At 38.0% G+C, this 18,834-nt stretch overlaps 1 protein-coding gene across 4 annotated transcripts in view; it reads left to right on the top strand.

Annotated features, from left to right (window-relative positions):
• Positions 1-18,834, top strand: part of FILIP1 (filamin A interacting protein 1) — a 292,121-nt gene that overhangs the window by 257,164 nt on the left and 16,123 nt on the right. For 2 of the 4 annotated variants that reach the window (XM_044676115.1, XM_044676114.1), the window contains exons 5-6: positions 9,001-11,794; positions 16,540-16,944. In XM_044676115.1, coding sequence (XP_044532050.1) covers positions 9,001-11,794; positions 16,540-16,746 — 3,001 coding nt within the window. In that variant the 3' untranslated portion in view covers positions 16,747-16,944. Of the gene's footprint in view, positions 1-9,000; positions 11,795-16,539; positions 16,945-18,834 lie in introns of those variants that run through there. The other 2 variants (XM_044676116.1, XM_044676113.1) reach the window with 2 other exon arrangements.

Below are 18,834 nucleotides of genomic sequence, written 5' to 3'. Positions count from 1 at the left end.
TGTGCAAATATTCTCCGAAAATACAAGTTAAAAAGGAGTTATCTATCTGCATTGAGCTGCTCACTTGAATTATATCTTATGTCTCTTTTGGGATGGTTGCTTAGCTGGGGTCTCCAGACCCACATCTCTGCAGTTTGATTTTCAACTGCCAGGATTAACTCTCTTGAATGCATAACTAGCTCTCTTCTTTGCTGCCAGAGGTCACACTCATCAGAGCTGCTTCAACTCTTTTTTTCCCCCTTAATGGGCATGGTGTCTTCTACTGGGCAAAAGTAGTTCCATTATAAGATATGATGTCTGATGATGGAGAGAGGAGAAACCGAATGTTTCTCCCTCTAGTCTAAGTTTGATCCCTTTGCTTTTTTCCCTAAATCTGAAAATGAAAACTATATTTAGATAGTAATTATTAACTAGGATAGTTAGTTCTGAAAATGAGTGAAAGACTTATTTGCTCTTCATCATCCTCTTTAAAAGAAAATCTTTTAAAATAAAAACTAGGAAAGCATTCAGAGATTTGGGGGTTTTCTTATATTGGTTGCTTGCCAATGGATGAAGAATCATGCCAGCCTTGCAAATAATTACTAAAATCATTCTTCTAGAAAAAATTTAATTAGACCTGCTAAATCTGTATTGCTCCCATCCACATTACAAATTCTACTTCTCCCACCTCCTCCTCCTACTGTACCAAGAGATAGGATAAATGAATATTAGCATTTTCCTGTAGCAAAATACACTTGGACTCTCTTTTCCATCCTACTCCCCATTCTCTAACAGCTCTACCAGTACTGATTCTAAACAGATTCTCACAAAAAACTAAACAAGCAGGAAGAAAAAGGAGGAGGCAAAGAATTTTCAATTTCTCATTAGGCTTTCTGGTTCTCATTAGAGGCTTAGACATATTCTACGCCTGGCTGCATTACTCATTCCCATGATTAGATGTAAAAATAAGACCACTTTTTATCAGTCTCATGGGAAAGTTAACAGAGTATGTTAGATAAGAATTTAAGAGTACTTGAATCCTTAAGTCATTGGTGCCATATAATATATGAATACAAGGTATTCAACTATATTATTCATGATAAATAGAAAAAGAGTATTCTTAAATAAATAAAATTAGCAGAAATACAAAACTGTCATGTTGCCTTCAGACCATCATTTTCCTCCCCATAAAGGATGCTATCATATGAAAGAATAGTAAGATGTAGAACTGAAGGGAGCCTTAAGAATTCTCTGTGCCAACTCTCTCATTCATTCATTTATTTTTTAAAGATTGGATCTCCCCATCTTGCCCAAGCCACAAGGGCAGAGGCTACTCTCAGGTATAATCCCAATTCTTATCATTATGGAAATCTGACCTGCTCTGTTTCTGAGCTGGTTGAGTTCTTGAATAACCCTCTTGTTTTATAGATGACCAGCTTTTTACCACCAAGGTCATTTTCACCCAATGATTGCAAACTATGGCCTTACCTTTTCTGAGATTGTTTCCTCATCAATAAAATTAGAGTAATAAGATGTGAATGTTTATATTGTATATACCTATACAATAGGTCATTGTAAATTCACATAAAAATCCCAGAATCTCAGAGCTGGGCAGGATCTAGGAGGTTCAACTCATACCTGAAGGAGAGTATCCTTAACCACATCTCCAACAAGTTATGTTTTTCGTTTGAAGATGACTTCAAATGAGGAGGAGCCTACCATCTATTTCACTTTGGGATTGCTTTAATAACCTTTTCATTAAATGTAGCCTGACTTTGTGTCTCTGGATTAAATGAGGTAATAGTTGTAAAAGCACTTAGGACAGGTCCTGGCACCTAGTAGGTGCTTAATAAATGCTTATTAACCTCCCTACACCCTCTGCAAAATTCAACTACTGCTTTCAGTTCTGACCTCTAGGGTCAAGCAGAACAACTTGAATCCCTCTTCAACATGAGTCCTACAAATGCTTAAAGACAGTTTATAGGATGATAGATTTTAAAGTTGGAATTAGAAGTCATTTGACCCCATTTTCTCATTGTAGACCAGAGAGGATAAATGACGTACCCAAAACCATATATGTAGTAGGGGACCAGATCCAATATCACAACCCCAGGCCTTGGACTCTAACTCCAGTGTTCTTTCCAGTTATTTTGTCCCCTTCAGTCCTCTCTTTGCCAGGCTAAACATTTCTAGTTCTTTCAAACAATTCACATGACCAAGAAGCCCTTCACTGTCGGGTTCAGCCTCTTCTGGATGGAATCTGATTTTTTACTGAGTCTTCTAAAATATCACACACAGAAGTCAAGATGTGGTCTGACTAGGGCAGAGATGATGTTGTGATGAGATAAGGGAGATAAAATATTTTGCAAACCTTTAAGTGCTATAAAAATGTCAGATAGTAGTATTATTTTTGTGGCTGTCTATTAGCCTCTAGTCTGGTGATGACTTTATTCCCTGAGCCTTTTACTATAATATTGCTGAGCTCAAGAAATGCAAATAGAGTAATACAAGGGCAAGAGCGTATATGTTTTATAACCAGATTCTCTGGGAAAAAAAAAAGAAAAAAACACACTTTTAAATTTAGACTGCATTATTAAAATTTTCTTAAGTCTAGACCAGTCTGCTAGCCAAATCCAACCCTGCCTGTTTTTGTACTGTCAAGAATATAAGATGGAAGATAAAAGAATCACTTTTAAATAAAATTTTATAAACAAAGTTTTATTGTTTTTTTAAATGTAAAAAAATCATTCTTAAATCATATGGAAACAGAGGTGGGTTGGCTTTGCTTCTGGATTATAGTGTACAGATCCCCCTGGTCTAGATAATTGACAAAATAATCAGTTACACCCTGATTGTAGCTAATGCTGATTTTTGAAGATCGAATCTTCACACTGAAAAATTAACAATTTGCTCTTGTAAGCCAGTTAGAGCTGGCTCCTGCACTAGGCTCCGGTCTAGGGTTGACTACACTGAGAGTATTATCTCCCTGGTCCTGGATACTCTGCCCCTTTTTAACATAGCCCAAGATGATGTTTGTTCTTTTGGCTACCATGCCATGCTATTGATTCTTATTCATTGTGCTGCCCATTAAAACATCCAGATCTTTTTTCAGGTGAACTTCTTTGAAGAACTGTGCCTTATTAAGCTTGTATCTATGAATATGATTGTAATGAATCCCAAGTGCAGGAGTCAAGACAGAGTGAAACAAGGGCTGGATTTGGAGTCAGAGAATGTGGACTTGAATCTTGCCTCTGTTATTTACTACTCGTGTGACCTTGGAAAAATAATGTCCCCCTTCTGTTCTGCCTCAGTTTCATCATCTGTAAAAGGAAGAGGTTAGACTAGTCATCCTTTAAAGTCCTTTGCAACTTTAATAGTTCCATCATCTTAGATTTGGACCAATATTCTAGCCTCTAGGCTATATTTTTGGATCCTACCAGTTATCTTGCATGTTAGCTATCCTTGCAGCTAGGTGGTGTGGTATGTTGGGCTCAAGTCAGGAAGAACTGAGTTCAAATGCAGCCTCAGACACTTCCTACCTGTGTGATCCTGGACAAATCACTTGTCTGTCACCCTCAGTGTCCTATAAAAAGGGGATACCTACCTCCAATGTTCTTGTTAGGATTAAATGAGATGATATTTTTAAATAGTAGGGTCTTAAAAAAAAAGTTTACCTTTCATCTTAGAATCAATACTAAGTATTGGTTCCAAGGCAGAAAAGTGGTAAGGGCTAGGCAAGTGGAGTAAAGTGACTTTTCAGAGTCATACAGCTAAGAAGGGTCTGAGGCCAATTTGAACCCAGGACCTCCCAACTTCAGGGCTTCCTTGAGGCTTCTATCCACTGAACCATCTAGCTGCCCCACTTAGTAGGCTTTTAATGCTTGTTTATTTCCCCTTCCCTCTCCTCACCAATTCTCTTCTTCCAGCTTTGTGTCATCTTAACACTTATTAAGCATACCACCTATGCCTTTATTGTTAAAAATGTCCAATAGCACAATACATTGGGTCACTCCATAAAAATTTTTCTTAGAATCGTAGACTTAGAGCTGTAAGGAGTCTGAGAAGTCATGTAGTTTAGTTGTTTCCTTTTGTAGATGAAGGAGCAAAAACCCTTAAAGACCCCAAAAGTTGGAAGTTGCATTAGGTTATAAAGGTATTAAATGGCCAAGTCAAGACTTGAATCCAGGTCCTCTGACTCCAAAGCCAGTGTCCGCCCCAGGCAAGAGTTGGCTCCTACTGTAGATGATTCTATCTATTTGTATGTAATTCTCTCCATCCTTTTCCCTCTACTCCCACCAGAAGCTCTCTCAAGAAATACAAATGGCCCAAAACATTCAGAGGGTTTTCCAGGTTCTCTTGTCTTATTGACTGTATACACACAAATGCACACATTCACAAACACGCACAAAAGGAAAGGTACTTAGTTAAATATCAGAGATAATGAGTAAAGTTATAATAGTGCTCCTTCTGATTAGCCTAAATATGACCTTCATCCAGAGGCCAGTGAGAGTCTCAGCAACTTGCCATCATGCCCCTGGGTCACATCTGATCATTTCTTTATCGTGGTCCCTCTAACTGTTCTTTACAGCTATTGTTTTGACTATAACATTTAGCCTTTCAACTCTAGAGTCTCTGGTCATTGGATATTATGATGAGGATACTACACCCTACAGAAGGATTTGTCAGTGTGCTGCTAAATGTTAAACAGCCAGATCTCCAGGGTGGGAAATAGATGCAAAACATACTTTACAAGTTCCATCTCCATTGTTATGCTTTTTGTCTCTCATTTTCTGAAGTTCTAAACAATCTACAAAGCAATAATCAAGCTCTGATTTGGTGCTTGCTGATTTCCAGGTTCACATTGAAGATTTAGCAATTAACAAAAGAGCCACCTCCAGAACATACCTCTGGCACTTGCCTAAGGTCACTTAACTATTAGGAGGAAGAAAAGGCACTAAATCCCAGGTCTTGACTCCTATTCTCATGTTTTCCCCATACCATGGTGTTTTAAAAAGCAAAAATTAGAAAGATGACTATAAATCAGCATGCTGCTCTTAGTGTCTTTTTGAATTTCATTTTGTTAATCATTTTACAAAAATAACGACTCAGGATTTCTGGGGAAGATGGAAGTGGGAACACTATAGTCATTTCAGTAGAAATCCTCAACAGAAGGGGCTGTTTAATTGCTTGTCACTCAAAACTATTGTAATCGAAGTGAAATTTGAGGCTTCAATTGCGTTTTCTTTCATGTAAATATATTTGCCTTTCCTTAAATAATATTTTGAGTTTAGGTATCAATAAAACCCATTATTCCTAAAATCAGAAATGACCATCTTAGTCTATGAGCTCTTGAAGACCAGGGACCTTCTTTTGCCTTTCTTTTTGTCTGGGCACATTGTAGGCACTTACCTACTTATTTACTATCAAGAAATAATAAAGTAGTATAGTATGGTTAGTAAATTTAAATGATTTTTTTCTTGGATGGAAATTCTACATTTATTATTTTCCATTAAATAAATTTATTTTTCCATTAAATTAATTGAAAGTTATCATTTCCTTTAAAAATGTACCAGGTGTATCTCTATTGTAACTTCTACTGTTTCATTTGAGTGAATGCTCGTGGAAAGCAGAAATTGTTTTAATCTTTATATCTATATGGCTAGCACCTAGCATAGCGCATTATACCTCCTATGTGCTGAATAAATGTTTAATGTTGATTGTCAGTCATTTCCTTGTAACAAGATGATGAATAACAATAATGGGAACGATTAGAGCACTTTAAAATTTATAAAACACTTTTTAAATATTATTTCATTTTATCCTCTAACAACCTTGGGAAGTAGGCATCATTATTATCTTCACTTTACAGATGAAGAAACTGTGGTTGAGAGAGGTCAAGTGACTGGCCCAGGGTCATAGAGTTAATAAGGGTCCACAGAGGAATTTGAACTCAGGTCTTCCCCAATTCCAGGTCCATGACTATAGTGTGCCACCATGATGATTAATGATGACAGCGGTTAAGATGATGATGGTGATGTGGACATGTGACAAACTAAATATGTAAAAGGCAATATGGCATAATGGTTAGAGTACTGAACTTGGACAGTGTGACCCTAGACAAATTATTTAACCTATATGTACCTAAGGAATCTCTGTAGCACTTCTCTATTCAGTCATAGACAACCATGACTTTGTTGTCATATCATTGACCAGTGTTGTTCTGTTATGCTGATTGGAGACTCTAGAAGCTCTGAAGTAATTTAGGGGACCATAATTGCTATCTCAGGTCTGCTTTCACTTTTCATTAATTTGTCATCAAAGGTGCTGAGCTTTTCAAAACTCATCTAAAGTATCTATGATTTTAAAGAGAAAATTTTCTCTTTTTTCCTCATTTTAATAATAAATTTAGAATATTTCTATAGAATCTATAAGTCCAATGTTTTAAATAGAAAAAGTGATAGAGTTGAATCCAGAGGACTAGCCTCTAGTGTTGACCTTGGAGTCAAGAAGATCTGAATTCCTAGGTACTTACTGGTTGTGTGACCCTAGACAAGTCACTTAACTTTTGTCTGGTTCCTTAAGTATAAAATGTAAAATAGTATCTACCTCACAGGGTTCTTGTGAGTTTCAAATAGGATCATATAGATAAAGTACTTTATAAACCACAAAGTACTATATACATTTTAGTTATTACATTACTACTTGTATAATCTTAGACAAGTCACTTAATGTTTCTAGATTTTGATTTTGCACATAAAAAGAATGAGCTGGACTAAATGATCTCTTAAGAGTCCTTTTATCTCTACAACACTAGAATCAGAGATTTAGACATGGAATTAATTTTTGAGGTCAGAGATGTCAAACTCACAGATTTGCCAGTACCCACAAAACTGTCGGAACTAAATTAAAGTGTAATTAGGAAATGTTTCACAAAAAGTAAAAATACAGTGCAATATAGATAGTGTTAATCTGTACATACATCAATATGTAGCTCACAGGTATCCATTTCTATTTAAGTTTGACACCTTTGATCCTGTTAATATTGATCCGCTCTTGAGGGCAGCTGGGTAGCTCAGTGGATTTGAGAGCCAACCCTAGAGACAGGAGGTCTTAGGTTCAAATCTGGCCTCAAACACTGACCAGCCGTGTGACCCTGGGCAAGTCACTTGACCCCCATTGCCTAGCCCTTACCACTCTTTTGCCTTGGAGCCAATACACAGTATTGAATCCAAGATGGAAGGTAAGGGTTTAAAAAAAAAATTGATCTGCTCTCATTTCAATAGTTCAAGAAACTGGAGCACAGAGAGCTTAAATGACCTTTGCAAAGTCACACAGGTCCTATGTACTTATTAATATAGCTCTTGAAAGAGCATAATATGCTTTATAAAATACATTATATGGATTATATCATGGTGAATTCATTAAAACCATTTCAACACTAATCCAACACAAGGATATAAATTACTTCTATAGGTTCATTCAATCATTGCATGATGCAATGTGAAATCTGTTATGATTGCATTTACTTTATTAACAGCTCATCTAGTCAAAAATGTTTAATAAACTACTCAAATTAGGTGAAGAAATATGGAATCGATGTGACTATTGAAAGAACAAAATGTACCTAAATAAACACATTTTATTGGTTGTTTGTAACTTTACTATAAACACATTAAAAGGCTGCAGAGACATTTTAATGTTAACATATGGTGTATATATTAACTATTATATTAAATTCAATGTTTTTATGGATATAGTAAATTCTTAAAACGGCTATGAGCGAGCAAGTAAAAAAAGCCAATTAACAACAAATTTATATCACTTTTGCTTTTAAGAAATGGATGAACAAATGGATGAACCAACAAAGTCTTATCAAGTGACCTCTTATGTCAAAAAGATGCTCTAATGCTCTAGGGTCATGATGGCAAACCTATGGCATGCATGCCACAAACAGCACACAGAGTCCTTTCTGTTGGCCTGTGAGCTGTCACCTGCCAGAGTGCCTAAGTAGAAAGGCAGAAGGACTCAGGCAGAGCTGCTCCCTTCCCTCTCTCTACCACACCTGAGAACATTTTTTCATTTCTACTGCCTCTCTGACCAGCAGCCCAATGGGAGAGCTGTCTCCCTCCCCTGTAAAGAAAGGTAAAAGGGGTAAGGATGGGCAGGGCACAGCACATGGTCTCTGGGGGTGGGGAGAGAGCATGGTACCTGGTCTCTAAAAGATTCACCATCATTGCTCATGGGGCTGTGAAAACAAGGACAAAAAAGAATAAATCCTTACCGTAAAGGAGCCTAGTTTCTACATCATAAAGAAGATAGGTTTTATCAGAGTCCTTGAAGTTACCATTTTTCTTATTCAGAAAAACCTTTGATTTCCTTTCTATCAAAGTAAAATTATGTAGTGAAGAGGAACAAAGTTACTGGCTAGTCTGGTGTGGAAAAGAAAGGGGAAGGCTCTTTGCAAACTATGCTACATGTCAGGTTGTCATCTTTAACTTAGATTAAATAATGAAGAAAGCAATGCATACCAGGTGATATTAACACAAGTCTAACATTAGTGGTACTTAGTTTCCTCAGTTCCCCAGGATTAATTTCTCCATTAAACTATGACCTGCTTGAGAGTAGGGGCTATTTTTTTACCTTTCTTTGTATTCTTAGCACTTAGGACAATGCATGTACACACTAATCTCTTAATAAGGGCCTCTTTACTGACTGGACTAGATAACTTCCAGGGCCCTTTAGTTCTATATCTATAATCCTTTGAAGGCCCTGTACTTTTAGGGCTTCCCTACCACTTTCATTAAATGTAATTTACTCAAGCCAATTTTGTTTGGTTCTGTTTTGTTTTTTAGTGGCCAGTTTTCTACCCATATCCTGTTAATATTGGTCTGCTATTCCATATGCAGTTATGAATATGAGATAATTAGTTGGGATCAAGATTTCAGTTTTAGTTTTATAAGTAGGACTGAAATATTGGTGTTGATCAATCTATTAACATATAATCTTATTTATATATTTCAGGTTAAAAAAGCTTCTTGAACAGGAGAAGATCTACCAAGCTCGCAAAGAAAAAGAAAATGCCAAGAGGCTCAATAAACTGAGAGATGAACTGGTCAAACTCAAATCATTTGCCCTCATGCTGGTAGATGAAAGACAAATGCACATTGAACAACTTGGTCTGCAAAGCCAGAAGGTACAAGACCTTACACAGAAGCTAAAGGAAGAGGAAGAGAAGCTAAAAGCTATTACTTCAAAATCCAAAGAAGATAGGCAAAAACTGCTCAAGCTAGAAGTAGACTTTGAACATAAGTCTTCAAGATTTTCTCAAGAGCATGAGGAGATGAATGCTAAGTTGGCCAATCAGGAATCACACAACAGGCAGCTTCGGCTTAAGCTGGTTGGTTTAACACGAAGAATTGAGGAATTAGAAGAAACCAATAAGAATCTCCAAAAGGCTGAGGAAGAACTTCAGGAGTTAAGAGATAAAATAGCCAAAGGGGAATGTGGGAACTCCAGCCTTATGGTGGAAGTAGAAAACCTCCGAAAACGCGTACTGGAAATGGAGGGCAAAGATGAGGAGATTACAAAAACGGAATCACAATGTCGAGAATTGAAGAAGAAGCTGCAAGAAGAAGAACACCACAGCAAGGAGCTCAGGCTTGAAGTTGAGAAGTTACAAAAAAGGATGGCTGAACTGGAAAAGTTGGAAGAGGCTTTCAGCAAGAGCAAATCAGAATGCACACAGCTGCACTTAAATCTAGAAAAAGAAAAAAACTTAACCAAAGACCTGATAAACGAATTGGAAGTGGTGAAAAGTCGGGTAAAAGACCTTGAATCTTCTGAAAGTCGATTAGAAAAGGCTGAATTGAGTTTAAAAGATGATCTGACAAAGCTGAAGTCATTTACTGTGATGCTGGTTGATGAAAGGAAAAATATGATGGAAAAAATAAAACAAGAAGAAAGAAAAGTAGATGGGCTCAATAAAAATTTCAAGGTGGAGCAAGGGAAGGTTATGGATGTGACTGAGAAACTAATTGATGAAAGTAAGAAGCTTTTAAAACTTAAGTCTGAAATGGAGGAAAAGGTATATAGCTTGACAAAAGAGCGAGATGAGTTAATGGGAAGGTTGAAAAATGAAGAGGAAAAATCCTCGGAGCTGAGTTGTAGTGTTGACCGATTAAAGAAGAGGCTAGATGGCATGGAGGAAGTGGAGCGAGAAATAACCAGAAGCAGATCCCGAAAAGGACCTGAACTCACCTGCCCAGAAGATAACAAGATTAAAGAATTAACGTTGGAAATAGAAAGACTGAAAAAGCGTCTCCAACAATTAGAAGTAGTTGAAGGAGACTTGATGAAGACAGAGGATGAGTATGATCAACTGGAGCAGAAATTCAGAACTGAGCAGGATAAGGCTAATTTCCTCTCTCAACAGCTAGAGGAGATAAAGCACCAGATTGCAAAAAATAAGGCAATTGAGAAAGGCGAGGCTGTAAGTCAGGAGGCTGAGCTAAGACACCGGTTCCGGCTGGAAGAGGCCAAGAGCCGAGACTTGAAGGCTGAAGTACAGGCTCTGAAAGAGAAGATTCATGAATTAATGAACAAAGAAGACCAACTTTCTCAGCTACAGGTGGACTACTCAGTTCTTCAGCAAAGGTTTATGGAGGAAGAAAGCAAGAACCGAAGCATGGGACAGGAAGTCTTAAACTTGACCAAAGAGTTAGAGCTCTCTAAGCGTTATAGCCGAGCTCTAAGGCCAAGTGTGAATGGAAGAAGGATGGTAGATATTCCTGTGGCTTCTACTGGAGTGCAGACAGATGTAAGCAATGAAGCAGCAGAGGAAGAAACCCCAGCTGTGTTTATAAGAAAATCCTTTCAAGAGGAGAATCATATCATGAGCAATCTTCGGCAAGTGGGGTTAAAGAAGCCCATGGAGCGATCATCTGTATTGGATAGGTATCCTCCAGCAGCAAATGAGCTTACAATGAGGAAATCTTGGATCCCATGGATGAAAAAAAGAGAAAATGGTCCCCAAACACTTCCGGAGAAGGGGCCTCGAGCCAATTCCAGCCCAGGAGAGGTGGTTCTTTCCCCAAAGCAGGGCCAGCCTCTTCATATTCGGGTGACTCCTGATCATGAAAACAGCACAGCTACTTTGGAGATAACTAGTCCAACATCTGAAGAATTTTTTTCTAGCACCACTGTCATTCCTACCTTGGGGAATCAAAAACCACGAATCACCATTATTCCCTCACCAAATGTCATGTCTCAGAAATCAAAAGGAAATGACACAACACTGGGGCCAGAACGTGCCATGTCACCAGTTACGATAACTACGTTCTCAAGAGAGAAGACCCCTGAGGGTGGCAGGGGAACTTTTATGGAGAGACCCACATCTCCCATTCAGATAATGACAGTATCAACATCTGCTGCACCATCAGAGATCTCCGTATCTCCCGAATCAAAGGAAATGCCCATGGGAAGGACTGTCTTCAAAGTAACTCCAGAAAAACAGACTGTTCCAACTCCAGTACGAAAATACAATTCTAATGCCAACATCATAACTACAGAGGACAACAAAATTCACATTCACTTGGGTTCCCAATTTAAAAGATCCCCTGGAGCCTCTGCTGAAGGGACAAGTCCACTTATTACAGTTAGACCAGTCAATGTGACAGCTGAAAAGGAGGTCACCACTGGCACTGTCCTTCGTTCTCCTAGGAACAACCTTTCCTCAAGGCCTGCAGCAAGCAAAGTTACAAGTACCATCACTATAACACCTGCCACCACAGCATCCACCCGGGGAACCCAGTCAATGGTAAGCAGAATAGATTCTCAGGGTATTCAGTGAGGTTTATCTAAGGGGGTGTGGAGGTGGAGGAAATGGGAGGAGAGAAGAAACTCTTAAATATCTCCATATCAAATAGCTTAAACTCTAAAAACAAAAAACAATATTCATCTTCTATTTGGAATTGCTTTTTATATCACCCTTAGAGAAGTGTAGAGGAAGAGAAATTGAAGTTCAGTTGAAGGCTTGGGTTCAGTTCCTACAAACACCAACTCTAGAAGTTCATTTCATACAGCAGTATGGCAGTTAAAAAAAATCTGAGAGATTGGGTTCCATGTAAGAAAATCAATTTATTGACCAGGCTAGGAATCACCAATAAATTAATTGGTCAGTGATGTCTCTTGGTGATCAAAAACCAAGAAATTCAGCCTCATGGATCATTAAATACAGTTTTGGAATCTCATTATTCAGCCCTCTTCTAGACATCCCAAGATATCTCTAATTGATGAATAGCCAATGAGGAGGTAGTCTTGACTGAGGATGGAAAATCACGTGCCTGATCCTAGGATTCCAACATCTAAAAGAAGAAATCAGGTTTTGCCCATTTAGTAGTGACTTTGTTCAATACTTTTCAGTTTAGGACTCAAGGACATCATCCTATTGCCTGCAGACCTATCTGGCCTTTACTGATTCCTATTTACAGGAGAGGATAAAACCTATAATCTCATTTTTCATTCTCATTTGAAATGGAAGATGTTCCAGGATAAAGGATGTGAAGAGAATTCTTTGAATTTATTAGGAACAAAAGAATGAGTAAAAAGGTCTGAATGACAAATCTGAGCCTTGATTCAAAACCCAGAAATAGAAATAATTCAATATATTCGAAATAAATCTTCTCAACAGCATTCCAGACACAAAATGTCACAAACAAGAATTTTTCCAATTATTTTCACTTTGGTTTTCTGTCACATTTTTTTAAAGTAGCAGGCATGGTAAGTAAAGGGAGAAAGGAAAATCTGAGTTTAAGCCACTCTGACATATAGTAGTTGTGTGACCTGGGCAAGTCACTTACCTTATTTAGCACCCCAACCTACTCTCTGAAATTAGGAGTTGTCAACCTGCATCTCTTCGGGTACTTTCTAGAAAAAGGCAAGACATTTTCAGGGGGGAAAGAATATTTTTTTGTTGTAGTTGTTCTTGGTTCTCATGTTGTAAGCTTGGGAAATGGCCAGTGTGGAAGCTCCCTCCACTGCCCAGCAACACTTCTGTAATATCTTTTGGAACAAGTCAGGATATCTTAGAGCTTACTTTCCTAAGCTGTGATCAAATTAGTAAATCTAAATGTTGTTATTTATCTTTTGTTTTCGAAGAGGACCACTGATGTCTTGATTTCTGAATGAATTGGATATTAATTGAGGCAGAGGTACACAAAGTTGTCTCACTCTCCCTTCCAGAGTCACTGAAGTTCAATAATAAGACGAAAGTCAGGATGACTGGTGATGCTTTGGGTGTTTGAGTGTTCAAGGAGGACTATCACCTATGGTATGAGAACTTGCTGAGTTCTTTTCAGGGCTGCTCGTCCACCTTTGGTGTCCACCTGACTCAATTCTTACCTGTGGCTCTAAAAAGCTATAGTACGAGCAGCTGCTACATCCCCATAAACTTTATTTGCAGATGGGTTAAAACAGGTTGAGGGTAACCAGTGGACCATAAACCAATCAGTGAATTAGGGAGGTATCTCCCCAATGCAAATATAAATGTAGTAGAACCTTTAATAGCTTGATCTAGATCTCAAGCTGAGACCTAAGAAGTTATCTAGGGTAGAATTGTCAGATATTGCCCACAACTTGAAATCTGAGCCAGATTAAAATGTAATTGGGAAATATTTAACAAAATTAAAAAATACAATAAAAAGATAATATAGTAAGTGGTTTTCTAAGTCAATTTTTAGCCTATAAGACTTTTCATGTATTTGTTTTGAACCACACCCACCCCAATTTTCTATTTGAATTTGCTGTCACTGCTCTAGGCCATTTAATATAGCCAGTTTGAAATGTAATTATAAGGAAATCTTTTTGACTCTTGAGCTTTTAAACAGTCACCACAAGTGTTCCTTCAGCCTCCTTTTAAGGAAGACAAGTGTTTTAACTATATGATCAGTCCGTTGCCTCTTTCCCCCTCCAACCGCAATAGAAATTACTCTTATGATATATGTACCTTCAGATTTTACTTGTAAAATGTGAACTACTGATTGTCTTCTAACAACAGCATTTAATAACACAAAAGTTTCTGTTTTGGAGGCAAATAGCATTCCAGGTTCCTCATCCTCAAGGATTGGAATGCTGTCTTGTCTGACTCTTGGGCAGCTGCAGAGAGCCTGCAGTAGTTGTTAAGAAACTTGCTTTCTCTTTGGTTTGGGGTGGAGAAATAAGAGTTTTAAACAGTGGTGGTTTGGAAAGCTCTATCAGTTTATTAGACAGTCACTTCCCCATAAAAGCAAAACTTCATCTAGGGAAGACAGGACAAGGGATTTACTCCCCATATCTCAGATTCTGAAAGACAGTAGAGTGCTCAAAATGCCTTAGCTGTCATGGAAGGCAATTTCTCTACTGTCGACTTTGGTATTTGTTATACAAATGGAAGATCTCTCAAGTTATTTCATCAGCCACATCATTTGGATTACAGGCAAAACCCCTTAAGAGCAAGAGTTCTTTTCTTAGCCTGAAATCTGTTGATTGCCAAGATGACTGCAGAGATTTCAGTGAACTTCAGTGGGAAAGAGGATTAATTCTTTGTTTCAATGTAATTGGTTTAAAATCCTACATATTTCTGCATTTAGTCAGTCAAGTCAGTCAACAAGCATTAAAGTATCTACTATGTGGCCAGCACTATGTTAAATGCTGAGGATGCAAAAAAAGACAAAAAATAGTCCCTCCTTTCAAGGAGTTCATAGTCTTATGAAGGAACAACTTGCAAACGAACGTGTACAAACAAGATATATATACATGTGAAATTGAGGACAACTTAAAAATATTATTCTGAGGAGTCCATAGGCTTCACCATACTCACAAGGCATCCATCACACATTAATGGTGAAGAACCTCTTGCATTACAGCAAATAGAATTTTAGAGAAATAGATATGGACTGAGGGACAGGCAAAAGAGGGAGATAGTCAGTCTTCTAAGACATGGCATGCCTGGAGGGGGGGAATGTAGGGTAAAAAGGGATGTTTTTAATACTACTTAAAAAAACAACCCAACTCTTACCTTCCACCTTAGAATCTATATCTATATCTATATATATGTATATGTATATATATATATATTTTTTAAACCCTTACCTTCCTCCCTCTTGGAGTCAGTGCTGCATATTGGCTCCAAGGCAGAAGAGTGGTAAGGGCTAGGCAATGGGGGTTAAGTGACTTGCCCAGGGTCACACAGCTAAGAAGTGTCTGAGGCCAGATTTGAACCTAGGACCTCCCATCTCTAGGCTTGGCTCTCAATCCACTGAGCTACCCACATGCCCCCTTAATACTACTTTAAAAAATATAAATGCATTATTTTGAATGCCAAAGCATTCNTATATGTATATATATATATATATTTTTTTTTTAAACCCTTACCTTCCTCCCTCTTGGAGTCAGTGCTGCATATTGGCTCCAAGGCAGAAGAGTGGTAAGGGCTAGGCAATGGGGGTTAAGTGACTTGCCCAGGGTCACACAGCTAAGAAGTGTCTGAGGCCAGATTTGAACCTAGGACCTCTCATCTCTAGGCTTGGCTCTCAATCCACTGAGCTACCCACATGCCCCCTTAATACTACTTTAAAAAATATAAATGCATTATTTTGAATGCCAAAGCATTCCTGTCTTTATAGCATGAATTTATTTGTCTTTAGGCAAGGTGTATGTGTGTTAGTGAAGGCTTAGAGCTTTCCAGGGTGTAATAAATTGGGAAATATACTATTCAAAGTTTGCCTTAGGCCAAATAAAAGGGTTGTCTCAGGATTGCAACAAAATGCTTTGTAGAACCAAGACTACTATACCCCATCTGATGGTTTCATAAGCTTCTACCACAGGAAAAAAAAAAAAAAGAAAGTTGGGACAATCCTTTGGAATTAGAGATAATAAATAAGAACTGGAATTTATATAGCATCTTCACTGTGGTTACAGTGGCAAAAACACTGGTTTTAGAGTTAGACGACCTGGGTTTGAATCCTACATTTGATACTTATTACTACCTATTCAGTCTACAGCAAATCACTTAATCTCCTTGGACCTCAGATTTCTCATTTGAAAAACAAAAGATTTGGACTAGATTGCTTCTTGCCCCTTCCAGTTCTAGATCTGTGGTCCCAAATAGCACTATGAAGTTTGAAAAATGCTTGATAATTTATTTAATCCTCATGACAACGCTGGAGGGTAAGTACTACTGGCATCATTGTGCCCTTTTTACAGATAAGTAAATAGAGGCTTCTCAAAGTTAAGTGACTTGGCTAGGGTCACACAACTAGCATATATTGTCACTGGTTAAACTTGAACTCAGATATTTCTGAATCTAAAACTAGTACTTTATCATCCCAGTATATCAAAGTATGACCTGATATGTATCTATATCTATTATAACTATATATAATTGTATAAATCTCATTCTAAATAAAATCTGATGAAATGCCTCCCGGATGTATTTCTACGTAATAAAACTCTAGGTTTTGACATATATACTCACAAAAAAGCCCCCTAAACTAAATTTATATCTGTTTCCTTTTTCTTTCACAGTCTGGACAAGATGGGTCATCTCAGCGGCCTACACCCACCCGCATTCCTATGTCAAAAGGTATGAAAGCAGGAAAGGCAGTAGTGGCAGCCCCAGGAGCAGGAAATCTGACCAAATTCGAGCCTCGAGCAGAGACTCAGTCTATGAAAATAGAACTGAAGAAATCTTCAGCCAGCAGCACTACCTCTCTTGGAGGGGGGAAGGGCTGAGGGCAGTGTCTAAGGGGGTATGTTGTGCAGCTATTATGGCTACCATGAAAATCTACCTCCTGTCTGTTAGTGGCAACTGTTTACATGTACTAATTTAAGTTGTGAACCCATTTACCAAATAATGAACTAATAACTCCATGTCTTACTGATTGTGTACCTTTGTCTCTGTGCAGGGGAGAAAACTCATAGTCAAAATAATGCTTGCAGCATGGTGCACTAGACATAGCACTGGCCTGGGTGTCAGAAGACCTGGTTTTTAGTCCTACCTTTGTTTTAACTGTGGGACCTTGGAAAAGTCACTTGACTTCTCTGTTCTCAGTTTCCCCAGCTGCAAAATGAGGGGACTGGACTAGATAACAGCTAAGGGTTTTTTTAGCCCCCCAGTCTGTGATTTTCAACATCCCAAACTTAGTATTAATTTATCTTTGTTCTTTTTAATTTCCAGAAAACAGGTTATATAAAAGTATAATTATAGATATGGATAATTTCCTCTATCTCTAAGGAACTCTTGGCTTACCATATGTGCTTTTAAAATGGCATTGTTATCTTTAATTTTAAAAGAGAAATCTTCTCTAAATTAATTTCAAAGAATAATTTCCTTTGAAAACTAAAACAATACAAATGAATGATGGGGGCACAGTAAATAGAACTGTCACTGTTACTGAATTTTTTTTAACCCTTACCTTTAGTCTTAGAATTGATACTAGGCATCATTTCCAAAGCTGAAAAGCAGTAAGGGCTATGTAGTGGGAATTAAGTGACCAAGTATGATTAAGTTGCCCAGGACTGCATAGCTAGGAAGTAACCAAAGTCAGAAATGAAGTTGGGACCTCCTATCTATAGGCTCCTGAATTTCTTTGGTGCCAGGGTCAGAGGAGAGCGGGGAGGAACAGCAGCCAAGAGAGGGTCAACATCCTGGCAATCTCCAAAAGATTCTCTAGGTCAGCATTGGCAAAGTATTGGCACACATGCCCAGCCAGCAGGGGGCAGAGGTGGGAGGGCTGCTCCATTCCCCCTCTTCTCAGAACCCAAAGACATTTTTTTTTGTATGTACCACCCCTCTGTCCAGCTTCCCAAAGCAAACACTTCCTCCCTCCCCCTCTGGGGTAATGCTGGGGGCTCATAGGCAGCTTGAAGTTGCAGTTTGGGCATATGAACTTGAAAACCTTCACCAAAACAGCCCCAAGTTTTATAGAACATATCCTGAAAACTATTGATTTAGTGATCAAGTTTTTAAAAAATGCAATGTAATTGTATGGAGTATGAGTACAGCTTCCAAACAAATATCCTACAACCCAACAGAGAATATAATAAATTGTTCAAAGAAATTAATGGGATATTCCACTTGGGTGCCAGGAAAAGATGTATGGGGATCATAAATTGAGAACTAAAAGGACCTTAGGCATTGTCTAGTCTAAGTCCTTAATTTTACAGGTTTAGGCAATTGAGACCTAGAGAGGTTAAGTAATTTGCTAAGGCCATGCAGGTAGTAAATAGCAGGGCCAGAATTTGAACTCCAGTCTTCTGACTCTAAATCAGGGACTCTTTCCATCATGCAAGACTTCACATGTCATTTATTTAGATTTTGATTTTCTCCCCAAATCACACTGAAGTTTTTGCTCATGAGTGTAGATCCATACTCAGAAGTCTTTGTGGTATAAAGAAGTGGATCCCGCCCCCATCCTTTTATCATTTTTACCCATGTTTATCTCATTTTCCTTTTTGTTCTTTTAAAGCATGTTTTAATACGCATGAAACTGGGTGTGGATGCAAAAACCAGATGTCATTCTGATGTGATTAATCATATTAAAGTAGACACTGGCAATTTTAGTGCATGTAACAAAAAGTGAGCTCAAGGCTAACAGTAGCTTAGCATACAAGGTCTCACACAGCTGCGCTTTTGTGTTAATTTTTGAACCATTTGGGTGAAATTTATGATACTACAACAACCCAAAAGTTACAAATCTGGAGTTTTCCTTTTTTATCTGTAAAATATAGGAATTGAAAAATGAATTGACTACAGAGCTCTTTTTCATTTTTTAAAAAGAAGGGAAAGGAAGGTAATCACCTTTTAACATATGACTCGTG

Source organism: Gracilinanus agilis, chromosome 4 (assembly GCF_016433145.1).
Source record: "Gracilinanus agilis isolate LMUSP501 chromosome 4, AgileGrace, whole genome shotgun sequence".
Classification (NCBI taxonomy): Eukaryota; Metazoa; Chordata; class Mammalia; order Didelphimorphia; family Didelphidae; genus Gracilinanus; species Gracilinanus agilis.
The sequence above is the reverse complement of the archived record's forward strand: the minus strand, read 5'-3'. Positions and strand labels throughout refer to the sequence as shown.